The sequence below is a fragment of the Mytilus galloprovincialis genome, chromosome 3 (genome assembly GCF_965363235.1).
Source record: "Mytilus galloprovincialis chromosome 3, xbMytGall1.hap1.1, whole genome shotgun sequence".
NCBI classification, from domain to species: domain Eukaryota; kingdom Metazoa; phylum Mollusca; class Bivalvia; order Mytilida; family Mytilidae; genus Mytilus; species Mytilus galloprovincialis.
In genome coordinates, this window is record NC_134840.1 from 7,535,238 (window position 1) to 7,549,122 (window position 13,885).

The following is a 13,885-nucleotide window of genomic DNA, read 5'->3' on the forward strand; positions in this document are numbered from 1 at the left end:
TACAAAATCGTCATTCAACAAGAACGAAAGGTCGTATTCGGATAAAAAGATAAACACAAAGCAATGCGCATTTTGTCACGAAATCGGACACACACCCGTCAACTGCACTAAAGTCACAACCGCTAACGCGCGGATGAATATAGTCAAGAGTGAACGACTGTGTTTCAACTGCCTAGGTCACCACAAACTAGCTGATTGTAAATCAAAAAGTAACTGCCGAAATTGTAACAAACGTCATCACACTAGCATATGTAGTAATGATGAGAAATCTGAGGAATCAAGCAAACCACCAGCCAATGAAACCGAAAATACGGTATTACATTCGTCCCTAACACAAAGAACAACAAATGTACTGTTAAAGACAGCCGTCGCTACTGTTAGTTCGAAAAAACAAAGTACAGAAGCAAATATTTTGTTAGATGAAGGTGCGCAGAGGTCCTTCATAACAGAGACACTTGCAGAGAAGTTGGATTTAGTTTCAAGCGGAAACGAAGTAGTACACCTTTCCGGTTTCGGAGAACAAAATAGACAAGTAAGACACATGAAATCGGCAACAGTTTATATTCAAACAGATGAAGGCGAAAATATACCACTAAATGTACTAATTATTCCTGAAATTGCAATGCCACTACAAATTCACGTGAGATCCGTTACTAACATGAGACACTTACGAGGACTAAAATTAGCACATCCTGTTTCGGACGATGACATGTTCGAAATTGAAATACTAATCGGAGCAGATTATTATTGGAGTATAGTTGGAGATGACATTATTAGAGGTGAAGGACCAACCGCCGTTGAATCCAGGCTTGGATACCTCCTATCAGGACCAACAATGACAAGTACATGTACTACAAGTAGGAGCTCTATTCTTAATGTTATAGTATCACACAAGACAGAGGAATTAAACCTAGAGAAATTCTGGGAGATTGAATCGATTGGAGTTGAAGATAAGACCGGAAATACTGAAAACGACGAATTTCAGAAAATGTACGAAGAAACAGCAATATCTTTCAATAACAACAGGTATATAGCCAAACTTCCGTGGAAAGCAGAACATCCACCGCTACCAACAAACAAAGCTGTTGCTTTCAGAAGGACTGAGAGTGTCATTAAACGTTTACAAAAGGAACCAAAATTACTTTTAAAATACGGAGAAATAATTGATGAGCAGGAAAAGCGAGGGTTCATTGAGAGAGTTGATAACGAAGAAATCAATCAAAATATCAAGCTGCATTACATACCACATCACCCAGTAAAAAAGGATTCAGTCACGACCCCAATCAGGATCGTATATGATTGTAGTTGCAAACAGACACCAGATAGTGCTAGCTTGAATGACTGCTTACTGAATGTACCGCCTAAATTAAATGAAGTCACCGCCATACTACTCAGATTCCACTTGAATAAGTATGCAGTATCTACAGACATCGAAAAGGCGTTTCTAAATGTTGGACTGGACATTGAGGACCGGGACGTCACTAGGTTTTTCTGGTTGAGTAAACCAACAGACCCAAACAGCGATTTAACAACATACAGATTCAAGTCCGTACTATTTGGTGCTACATGCTCGCCATTTATATTGAACGCCGTATTATCAAAGCACTTGAATAACCATCCATTTGATTTCACTGAAAAACTTACCAAAGATTTATATGTAGATAACATTGTATCAAGCTTTGAATCAGAAGAAGAACTGTTGAAATACTTTAAACTCGTTCGTAGTTTATTTGCAGATGGAGGATTTAATTTGCGCTCATGGGCCTCGAACAGTCAACTATTACAAGTATTAGCAAGAACCGAAAACGTTATGGACAAAGATCAACTAATCAAAATCTTAGGATTACGATGGGATACAACCAGTGACACATTAGGATTCGTTACGCCTAATCTGGATACATCAGAACTAATAACAAAACGCGAAGTACTAAGACAATCATCAAGGATTTATGACCCGCTAGGAATATTAAGCCCTATAACCGTCCGCAGTAAAATGTTAATGCAAAACATATGGGAGAAAAACTTCAACTGGGACGAATTACTACCTGACTCAACGATCACAGAATGGGTGAATATCAGAAAGGATATACAGGAAGCCACAAAGACAGTTGTACCCCGACAATACTTTGATGAAAGTTCAGACACAAACAACGGCAACGTTATACATGTATTCACGGACTCTAGTATGAAAGCCTACGGCGCATGCGCGTACATTGTCGCAAACGGAAAAAGTTCTTTAATAATGGCAAAGAACAGAGTAGCACCTCTGAAACAACTGACAATACCAAGATTAGAATTGATGGCTGCCGTAATTGGAAGCAGACTTTTAGCACACATAAGGAACACTTTGCAGATAACCCGTGCAGTTTTATGGAGTGATAGCCAGATAGTTTTGACCTGGTTAAGTTCAAAGAAACCTTTAAAACCGTTCATTTCAAACCGCGTTAAGGAAATAACAGAGCTAACAGAAGAGTTAACTTGGCGATACTGTCCAAGTGAGTCAAATCCTGCTGACTTACTGTCAAGAGGGATAACCGTTGATAAATTCAAAGACAACCGACTTTGGATGCATGGCCCAGATTGGCTCACACTTGAAGATAATTGGCCAGAATGGAACAGAGATGAAGCACAAATCTTATCCACTATTGCGCACCAAGAAGTCGCGGTAGATACCGTACAAGCTACACAGAACAAATTTACTATACACATGATACAAGGGATCGGAAATGTCATCGATTTGAATAGATTCAACTCATTCAAGAAACTTCTTCGAATTACCGCTTACGTGAGAAGATTTATTACCAACTGTAGAAAACGAGCTATACACACAGGTATGTTAAACACGATCGAAATACAAAACGCATCTTTAACGTGGATACAATACATACAGAAAAAGCATTATTCAGAAATCATTCAAGATTTGCAAACAGGAGAGGGGAAAAAACACAACCTTGTCAAACAACTTAAATTATACATAGCTCAAGACAAATTAATTCGCTGTGACGGACGTATTCATAATGCACCTCTTGAAGAAAATACAAAATTCCCGATATTGCTACCCGCAAAGGACAAATTGACACAACTTATCATAATGGACGCACATGTAACTCATTTTCATTCAGGATTATCGAGTACCGTAACATTACTACGCCAAACCTATTGGATACCATCGATACGACAAGTTATCAAGAGCATTATACATAAATGTGTGATCTGCAAGAAAGTTGCTGGTCGACCGTATTCGGCTCCAGATCCACCTCCTTTACCTAAAGACCGACTAACAGAGGCACCCCCGTTTACAGTAACCGGGGTAGATTTTACTGGCGCCTTGAATGTTAAAACCACAGACGGACTTACCAGTAAAGTATACATTTGTCTCTTTACTTGCGCAAACACTCGTGCTGTACATTTAGAAGTAGTGATGAATTTATCTGAAGAAACATTCATATTAGCGTTTCGAAGATTTCCTAGTAGAAAATCATTACCAAAAACTATGATTTCTGACAACGGAACAACATTCATTGCAGCCGCCAAGCAATTAACAAGATCATCAGCTGTTATAGAAAAACTGAACAACTTCGGCACTACATGGAAGTTTATACCAAAAAGAGCCCCGTGGTATGGTGGATTTTGGGAGAGGCTTATAGGACTAACGAAGGACTCTATTAAAAAGGTATTAGGGCGTTCATTGATTCAGATTGAACTATTAAGAACCATTGTTACGGAAGTTGAAGCTATACTCAACGACAGACCTTTAACATACGTATCATCCGACCCGTTAGATGAACCGCTCACCCCGTCCCACTTACTTTACGGACGTAGAATTACATCACTACCTTACCCTACGAATCAGGAATTGGAACATTCACTAAATGATATGACACATAAATCTACGAATAAACTGTTTAAAATGAAATCACAGATTATTCAAAGTTTTTGGTATAAATGGAAACACGAATATTTAACAGCTCTACGAGAATATCATCGCAATACAGGAAACAATAAACAGCTGATCACCATTGGAGACGTGGTACAAATCTATGAAGATTCGCCGAGGATCAAATGGACACTAGCCGTTGTCGAAAAACTCAACGTAGGAGGAGACGGACTAGCAAGATCTGCCGTCATACGGACCAAAAATGGACTAACATCGCGTCCAATCACAAAACTGTACCCACTTGAAGTTAGTTTGAATAGCGATGATGACAATACAGACTGTGCAATTAAAACATGTCGCAAAGCTAAAATGGTTGCCATGGAGAAGATAAAGAAATGGACTAAGTGAATTATAAAAAGACTTTAAATGTGTTAATAGCGAGATTCAATTTAGTTTTTCATGGACATTAACTCATTTGAGAAATGCTTAAAGTTTTCAGATATTTTATTTCTTAATAGTTTTAAATTCAATGTTTTTTGGTAATTTCACTTTTGTGCGGCCCCCAGTATATCGTAAATACCGCACACTGGACGTTTACTATGTACCGCGCTTTATGTAACGTCACGTCACCTTGACGTGTTACTATGCTTTTCTAATACATCTATCAAATAGTCAAGACGTCTTTTATTTCTATCACCCACTTTATGATAGGGATCATTATGCAACAGCATAGTGTATTGCACAAAAACAATAAATTGAATATATCAATTCAAATCATATAACCAATTCTAAATTCTTTAACTGTAGTTAATCTGTGTCAGAAACCTATTATGTGTCAAATATTTAATTACAATCCAAATTTAGACCTGTATCAAGTACGAATATTTTGTCAATATCCCTTTCCGTAACTTTCCTGACCTGTTTGCAATCTTTATTTAGTTAACATGTGGTTGTTTTAAATTTTAATTTCAGGGCTGTTCTAGAAAATACTATGTCCACCACAGGGAAGGCGATTTTTATATATATTATGTTGGTGGTTGTATTTGAAATACCAAATCTAAAGCGAGTGTTGTACTAATTTATTTTATTACTAATTTATTTTATTTCTGTTGGTGGTGGGGGTTAAAAAAATGTGCTGTCCCTGGGGGGGAGGGGGGAGGGGGGAACATTTTTTTTCTGGAACAGCCATCATTTCATCATCATGTTCATTGGTGAATATTCTATTATGACATCAAATTTTCTGGCTTTCCTCTGAAATTCCTATTGTGGCATCTACGGAAAAAAAGGTTAACATGCTTGATGACATAACGTAGAATACATCTTTTTTGCAGGTCGTTTGAAATGAAGAATTAGGATTGTCGGCATATTGCCATAAATTATTAGAGGTTCCAACACCAAATCTTGAGCATTAGGATATTCATCTGGTCTATACAGTTAAATTTTTAATATTTAAAATGCTGAGGCTCTGGTAGCCTTTCTTTTTAAATTTGAAAATAATACTGCCTGGAGTGTATTAATTTTGTAACATACTCTATTCAGTGGTTCTATATTAAGCTAGTCTAACTTATCGTTAAACCCACATGGTTAAATGACATGCAATCAACTTAAGAGTTCTACACACAAATTTATCAAAACATGGAGTGATAATATAGATCCAGCTTGCAGGAGAAAATATAGCTTGCTGAAGTTATAACCTTGTTTGAAAATGCTTTGAACAATAGTTTTTGTTGTAGCTGCTGCCATGGTCATGTATTTTTAGAAATTGGTCAAGATTTTTGAAAATGAATGATACCAGACTTAATAAAAAAGTGTTTTTATGGGCAAATAGAATATGTAACAGTAAAATTAAAAACTGGAATTTTAGAGTTCATAGTAAATTTAGAGAACTTAATATTGAAAATTTTGTAATATAAACTGTACTTTTAGTAACAAGAGTGCACATGCTGAAATGTCTCGCCTTCTATACTAATCATTGATATTATGTTGATAGTCCTAAGTATAAAGCTAAGCTTTATTACAACTGTCACATAAACTTAACATTAACCAAGATAACTAAACAAAGACCAATGAACCTTGAAAAAGAGGTCCAGGTCAGATGAACCATGCCAGGCAGACAGGTACAGCTAACAATGCTTCTATACAACATATATAGTTGACACATTACTTATAGTTTAAGAAAAATAGACCAAAACACAAAAACTTAACACTGTGCAATGAACCGTGAAAATGAGGTCACGGTTAAATAAAACCTGCTCGACTGACATAAAGATCATAAAATATTTCCATACACCAAATATAGTTGACCTATGGCATATAGCATTAGATAAAAAGACCAAAACTCATAAACTTAACTTTGACCACTGAATCATGAAAATGAGGTCAAGGTCACATGACATCTGCCCGCTAGACATGTACACTTAACAATTATTCCATACAACAAATATAGTAGACCTCTTGCATATGGTATGAGAAAAACAGACCAAAACACAAAAATTTAACTATAACCACTGAACCATGAAAATGAGGTCAAGGTCAGATGACACCTGCCAGTTGGACATGTACACCTTACAGTCCTTCCATACACCGAATATACTAGCCCTATTGCTTATAGTATCTGAGATATGGACTTGACCACCAAAACTTAACCTTGTTCACTGATCCATGAAATGAGGTCAAGGTCAAGTGAAAACTGTCTGACAGACACAAGGACCTTGCAAGGTACGCACATATCAAATATAGTTATCCTATTACTTATAATAAGAGAGAATTCAACATTACAAAAAATTTGAACTTTTTTTTCAAGTGGTCACTGAACCATGAAAATGAGGTCAAGGACATTGGACATGTGACTGACGGAAACTTCGTAACATGAAGCATCTATATACAAAGTATGAAGCATCCAGGTCTTCCACCTTCTAAAATATAAAGCTTTTAAGAAGTGAGCTAACGCCGCCGCCGTAGCCGCTGCCGGATCACTATCCCTATGTCGAGCTTTCTGCAACCAAAGTTGCAGGCTCGACAAAAATGATATTAAGAATATTGAAAGTAATGTTTTTGTTAATGTACAAGAGAAAATGGCGTAATGATTTAAACACAAATGATCGCAGTAAACTGCGTACCTATAGATTATTTAAATAAGAATATTATAAAGAACATTAAGTGTTCATATGCCTAGAAAATATAAAAGTGCCTTTGCTAAATTTCGATGTGGTGTGGCGCCGATTAGAATTGAAACAGGCAGATATGAAGCTTCAAGGGGTTTTAAGTGAAAATAGATTTTGTTTTAATGATTCATGTATGCAACAGAAACTCATTGAAGATGAGAAACATGTTTTACTCAAATGCCCTTTATATTCACATGCAAGACAAGAGGTTTTTACTAGAGCAGTTTCCCTTAATATTGTTTTTTTAGACTTAAATGATAAAAAATTTATATTTTTATTTACAAATGAAAATTTGTGCTTTTATTCTGCCAAAATCTGCCATGATATTTTAATTCAAAGGAAGAATGTTTTATATCGATAAAAATGTTTTGTATTTTTATCGAGCTGTCCTTTTTTTTATGTAAAAGTCTCTCATATCTCTTTTGAGAGTTGCTCTCGAATGTTTTTAAGATTGTTTTGTACTTTTAATTAAAACATGTTGTATATATTGTATTCATGTTTGTATTGTACATGTAGAGAGGTGAGACTATAATAAAATATTTGATATGATTTGATTTGATTTGCCATGGTTTTTGCATCACTAATAGTGTTTTATCTAATGTAATTTAGTATGGTGCAACGCTATGCCCTTTTTCCCTTACGCCATGCCCTTTATCTTTTGAAAAGATAACGCCATGTGCCCTTTAGCATTATCTGGATCGAGATCAGGTCGCAGTATTTCATGAAAGCAATATTTATCCCTTTCGCTAGACCTGAAGGCGTAGACCACAATCATTCTTTATTTCGGCAAAATAAGTGCGTTACTTCATTAGAACATGATGAAAGTTGCTTGAAGTAAATTTGTAATCTATTTATTGCATTAAAAACGTCCTATTTCTTTACAAATTGTGTGTCAAACATTGTTTATTTTTGTAAATTTTCTTCGTCTGCCATTGTGTACAAACTAGGAACCAATTCATTTATCAAAATTGCTCAACTCTGGGACTTTTCTACTAATATCACTATATTATGTACCAGCTTAACTTTGTTAAATTTATATATCTTTGTAATGAGAAACACTGAATATGTGTAACTTTATACTTGTATATTTATGTGCCCTTTTTGTTATAGTCGACGTGCAAAGTGCCTTTTTGTTAAAAAAATCACCATGCCCTTTTTCAGTTCTAGATAAAACACTATGTTTCCCACTCAGCTAGCCAATAAGGAATTGTAGTATGATAATTAATGAAACAATTTTTCATTAGACCAAACAAAGTGTTTTAATTTCATTTATTTTTTATTGTTTCATAACAGAACCTAAAAAAGAATAAATAACGGTGAATAAAAGTAAGGTTTCATGAATTAACTGTTGAATGACTCTGTGTATTGACTGAATCAGGTAACGACTGCTATCTATATTTCATATATTCATACCTTTCTTGAGAACTTGACACTACAGAACCTTGAGACAGCTGTATAACTTCATCATCCAAGTTTTCTTTCTTGTGTTTCTTTGTCTTTGTCTGTTTAGATTTGTTCACAATCACAGCTTTCACAGGTATTTTTTGTTTTCCTTCTCCCTTCTTCACCAACCCTTTGTTTTCAATTATTGACTGTAAAAGATTGGATAAAAATACATGCATATATATGTCAGTGCTAAATACAGAAACTGAAAACAGTAGATATGGTACAGGGATAGTTTTAAAAGGGACAGAGTGCATACACAGACAAGAAGTAATTAATGGATTTAAAAAGAGCATCATGTGATTTTTATGTTGCACCAAACATTTGTAAGGAATTCCTCTTAAACCTGTGTTATGTCTACGATTGCTGAGCACTATCAGTGTAAAAGTGTAATGATGGCATAAAAAGTCCAATTATCATGCTTTTCATTTTGCTTTTCACTATCAGTAAAATACAGAGTTTAAACCAAAATTCAAAATATTGTTTTAGATGCTTTACAAACTTATCGAAATATCTTTTCAAAACAATTTAATACCAGACTGTCTGTACAGCATGTAAATGTTAAATGTAAAAAACTAATTAGTCCATCTATCAGAAAAATAAAGAAAATGACAATATATAATATTTTAAAAACTTTGCATTAGACATTATCTCTTTATCATGAAAAGGCTTTTGCTAAAGTTTCATTAAATTCTATTTAGGTTTGACAAAGTATTTGATGTGTAACAAACTTTAACCCAGACTTAATTAACACCTTGCATGACTTGCCGTGAAATGAATAACCTCAGACTAAATCTGAATGATAACTAAGTCCATTTATTAGTAAAATATGGAAAAATTGAAAAAAAAGTGATTTTAAATTTTGCTCTGGATTTGGTCATAAACAAGCTTCTGTCCAAATTTCATAAGATTCCACAAAGGATTAACAAAGTCATTGATGACCAAAATATTTTAACCACAGACTGAATCTGAATATCATTGCGAACCAAATGGCAGTTTTGCACTGAGTCCTCTGCTCTTGAACAGGGTGAGGTATTTAAACTTTTCTCTTGTCCTATTGAATAAATACAATACATTGTAGCTATTGTTCTCTGTGTAGTTTTTTTCACTGGGACCTGTAATTTACTTTTAGGAGAAATATTTTACTCATTGATTCATTTACCTGACCAAAAAATGATCTTTTATATCTTTTTTGAAATAATTGTATGAACTTGCTTAAACTGCATGCAATATTGTTTTTATTCAATATCAATAATATATTTTCAATCTGTTCAATATAAACACTGATTTAATTATAAAAAGTTTATTTCTGACAAAATTTTTAGTATTGTTCCAATGAATTTGCATGTATTTGTTGTTGTTCATTTATAGAATACATTTATCAAGATCTTTATTTACACAATAATTTTCAAGTTTTTATTTGTCAAACACACAAAAAAAAAGCAAATTTAATAGGTAAAATATTACAAATTTTATCAGAAATCAAATTTTCATTTTTGAATCAGAGTTAATATTGAAACTATTAAAACTGTTTTATTGATATTGAATAAATACAACACCACATGCAGTTTTGTAAGTCCTTATTTAGTTTTTGTACAAAATAACATGCATTTTCATCATTAACAGTTAAATTTTTTGTTCAGATAAATTATTCAGTGAGTGATCAAGGTGATAGATTTCTCTCGGAAGAAATTTTAAGGTCCCATGGAATAAACTATACAGAGAGCAATAGCTATTGTATTTATTTTATGGGACAAAAGAACTTACAAAAGTTTAAATCGACAGGTAACTTGCAGGTGAATCTGTGGAAAAGTATCATAGGGTTCGCAATAACTTCCAAAACAAACAAAGTCCATTTAACTCTAAAATATGGAAAATTAAAATAAATGAAAAAATGAAATAAATTTGCAGGCTCGAGAAATAGGGAAAAGTCAATACCAATTCTTCCTAAAACATGCATTTTGTTTAATATATTTTGCAACACTACATGTATCATGTCTATATAAAGATTTATGCAAAGTAAACTGATATCTTTTACTTCAACTTAAAGCTTGGGTTTCACATGCAATAAAAAAATATACTTTGGGGTATTATAAAAGAAATCAATGACTACTTTTTCTACAAATGTTAGTGGAGAGAAATGTATAAATAGAGCATTGTAGAGATGAAAGATGTGTATATGTACATGTATGGACTATTTGCTTGACTAAATTTCTTGAAAGTTTACACTTTTTAATGTAATATAAAAATAGTGTTGTCCTTAGAAATGTGTGCTATAGTTACAATTTATATATCATGTATATATAGATACATTGTAACAGCTCATAAAGAACAATTATCTTTCCATACATTAGTTATATCTCCAAATGCAGGTCTTCTCTTCTGTATGGGATCAGCCATGTTGTCTCCTTGTCTTTTAAATCCACTGATGTGTAATTTAGAATCATGGTGAATCTGAAAAAAAAAGTTAAAAAGTTAGCAGAACAAATTTGATGTAATAAGGAAATTAGTTTAGATGAGTCAAGATGCAAGTCACTATACATGCTTAAAACTGTCAGTTCATGATCATATCTCTTGAGCTTGTATACATCATTTCTGTTAATGTTGATTTTCCCCATGGTGGGATATGGGCTTGGTGTTTGGTATACTACTTACTCATGTCTTCTTAAGTCAGTGTCCTAGCTACAAAGTTTAAACAGGTGCAGCGCCCGCCCTTTTTTTATTGATGTCTGTGGCTGTGCCTTTTTTCTGCCGTCATTAAATTCATGTTTCTTTTTATAAAAGGATTAAATATAAAATTAATTTAATGCAAATGCATATTAGAATATTAATTTAGATTATTTTCACTTGAAACACTTCAAAAATAAATATTTTGAAAATTATATTTTGCATCTTTACTTTCTGTAACTGATCTAGATCAAAAGCAATGAAGTATAAAAAATGCACAATATCTGTTTACATTCTTGGTGAGCTGGTTTTGTAACAGAAACTATATAATATAAAGGAAACAGCTTCCTAAAACGGTCTCAGCATCATGACCATAGATTTATGAAGTCAACCATATAATATTGTGTCAAGAGTATTGAATTATATTACTCCATTTCAACTGAAACTTGAATTTACAAGACTGCATATTAAAAGTTATGTACTAATTAATTATGAGGCTTAAATAATTACCTTTTTTTCAGTGGTATTAATTTATGTGTAAAATTGACCTTTTTTTCAATGATATTGATATTTACGCATAAAATTGCCCTTTTTCTGACTAGCACCCTGCCCTTTTCAAATCCTGCCTAGAACACTGTCAGTGTAGACTGATTTAAATTGGTCGTATAAAATTTCAGCCACTTGAATTTGAGAGCTTTCACTTTGTCAGTGAGGCTTTATAAACTTCGACTGGCAGACTGGCTTAGTAAAAACATGGAAGTATTATATTGACAGGAACTACAATGATTAATTAGCATTTATTTATAACCCGGGTAGCCCTGTAGAAAAGATATGGAAACTGTCTAATTAGTACGCTGTCGTTAATTTCTTTTGTGACTAACTGCGATGCCGCGGTCATAATTTGACCAGAGATACTTCTTATCAATCACGTGGTTTTAATTGAGACAGCTTAACAATATTACCTGTCGGAAAACACCTGTACTTATTTCAATCGCGTCGGTAGACCTTTATTCGTAAACAACTTATTTAAACAAATCGACTGATGCATAAAAAATGAAAATAGCCTAGAATTAATTATCCTACAACGATTTGAAATAGTGAGTGACATTATTTTATTAATTTGTGGGTGAAGTTTAAATCGCGATTAAGGTGTGTTCCGGTTACCGCTGGTTAACATTAAATATATTAAATATAAAAAATTGTGAAGTTTAGAGTAATATATATGGTTAAGTTACTGGATAATCCTGGAAAGTAGAAATTTCGAGTTTACAATACGAAAATTAATCGAGCAAGTACCAATCAACAAAATACAGCAGAAGAAAACAGAGATCTAACTACGTTACATAGATATTTATATAATACATTTCTGTCCCCTAAAATATGTTATCATTATCCGACCAAATGAAACCGTCCAAATGATACTGGTATATATTATTGAACAGGCGCACAAGTATTTGTATAATGTCACTATACAAATCCTTGAGTCGCAGTGCTAAAAAATATTTTAACACATCAGGGTTCAGCTGAACATTCGTATATACCAGCCAATGATCTTACCCTGGATTTAGAGCGAAGCTTTTAAATAATGGAGTAAACAGTAGTTATTATATAATCACAACTTGCGATATATATTACATATATATTACATATAGTGCAATTTCTACCAAAAAAATAAATCAATAAAAATGGGGCATTTATTCAATAAATTTGGTACAAATTTCCATCATCAATGTGTTTTTCTATAGAATTAATGATGACTCGCATTGATCCATCAATCACTTTATCGGCACAGTTAGGTAACGGAATCTGCCGAGGTTGCCGATTGCTGTTTCCTAAGAATTTATCACAACTTTCAATTTTTTCGTATATTTCCGTAATACCGAAAGCAACCGAGAATGACAATATTGTAGGCCACAAGCTGGTATGTAAATAACGTGCCATGTTTCAAGCTAATTAACATGTTATTAAATTTGGCGCGGCATCGCAGATGAAACGTTTGAAGTCGTGTCGTAGAGGTTCCGGTCAATAAAATACTTCCATGGTAAAAATAACTTCCAAGACATCATAATTAATATCAATTCGACTGACTACGACGATAAAACCCCAGGAGCCTGAGGCTTACGATCGAGGGAGAGTGTTCCACGAGTTGCATAAAATTATTTGAACAGGAAAACTTTTGTTTTGTTCGACATGAAAGGAATATCAGCTTTTAATCAAACTCCTCTTTGAAATATTTCTGCCTATGGGATAGTTACCAATGTGCAGAAGAAGTTCAAGTTTACCTGAGAAACAGCTGCTTTTGATTTTTTTACTTCAAGTTCAAAGACTGTTTGATGCTTCTGTTTCCTCGTATTCATTTTTCTGTTAACAATTTCTTGACAAAACAATCACAAAACGTATATGTCAGCAGTCTAAGATTAATTACTGATAAAATTTCATAATAGTGCACTCTTTTGGTTTTAACTCAATATTTTGTTCGTGTTGTAAACAAATCGGACATCAATCTTTGAAATTTGTATATTGTGTATCTTCGTTTCATTGGATAAATCAAATATTCACGAACCAATCAAAATGCTTATCTTGCGTCACTAATGGCCAAGAACAATAACTCTACACTTCCGGTAAGATAAAATGAAATTACCGCGGGAGTGAGAAATCGCAACAAATAAAAATGTCAGCACTGCCAAAATACAGATACTTGTATTTAGTAAGGTTTAAAAAATGAGTTTTCAGT

The 13,885-nt window shown here is 33.6% G+C and overlaps 2 protein-coding genes across 4 annotated transcripts in view; one reads left to right on the plus strand and one right to left on the minus strand.

Annotated features, from left to right (window-relative positions):
- LOC143067089 (G2/mitotic-specific cyclin-B3-like) overlaps positions 1-13,689 on the minus strand; it is a 35,217-nt gene extending 21,528 nt beyond the window's left edge. The window contains exons 1-3 of the mRNA XM_076240126.1: positions 13,434-13,689; positions 10,834-10,938; positions 8,455-8,633 (exon numbers count right to left, since the gene is read on the minus strand). Of these exons, the coding sequence (XP_076096241.1) occupies positions 8,455-8,633; positions 10,834-10,938; positions 13,434-13,508 (359 nt within the window). The 5' untranslated portion in view covers positions 13,509-13,689. The remainder of the gene's footprint in view (positions 1-8,454; positions 8,634-10,833; positions 10,939-13,433) is intronic.
- Positions 13,690-13,776: 87 nt separating this feature from the next.
- LOC143067088 (uncharacterized) overlaps positions 13,777-13,885 on the plus strand; it is a 45,475-nt gene continuing 45,366 nt past the window's right edge. For 2 of the 3 annotated variants that reach the window (XM_076240120.1, XM_076240124.1), the window contains exon 1: positions 13,777-13,858. In XM_076240120.1, coding sequence (XP_076096235.1) covers positions 13,823-13,858 — 36 coding nt within the window. In that variant the 5' untranslated portion in view covers positions 13,777-13,822. The remainder of the gene's footprint in view (positions 13,859-13,885) is intronic. The other variant, XM_076240123.1, reaches the window with a different exon arrangement.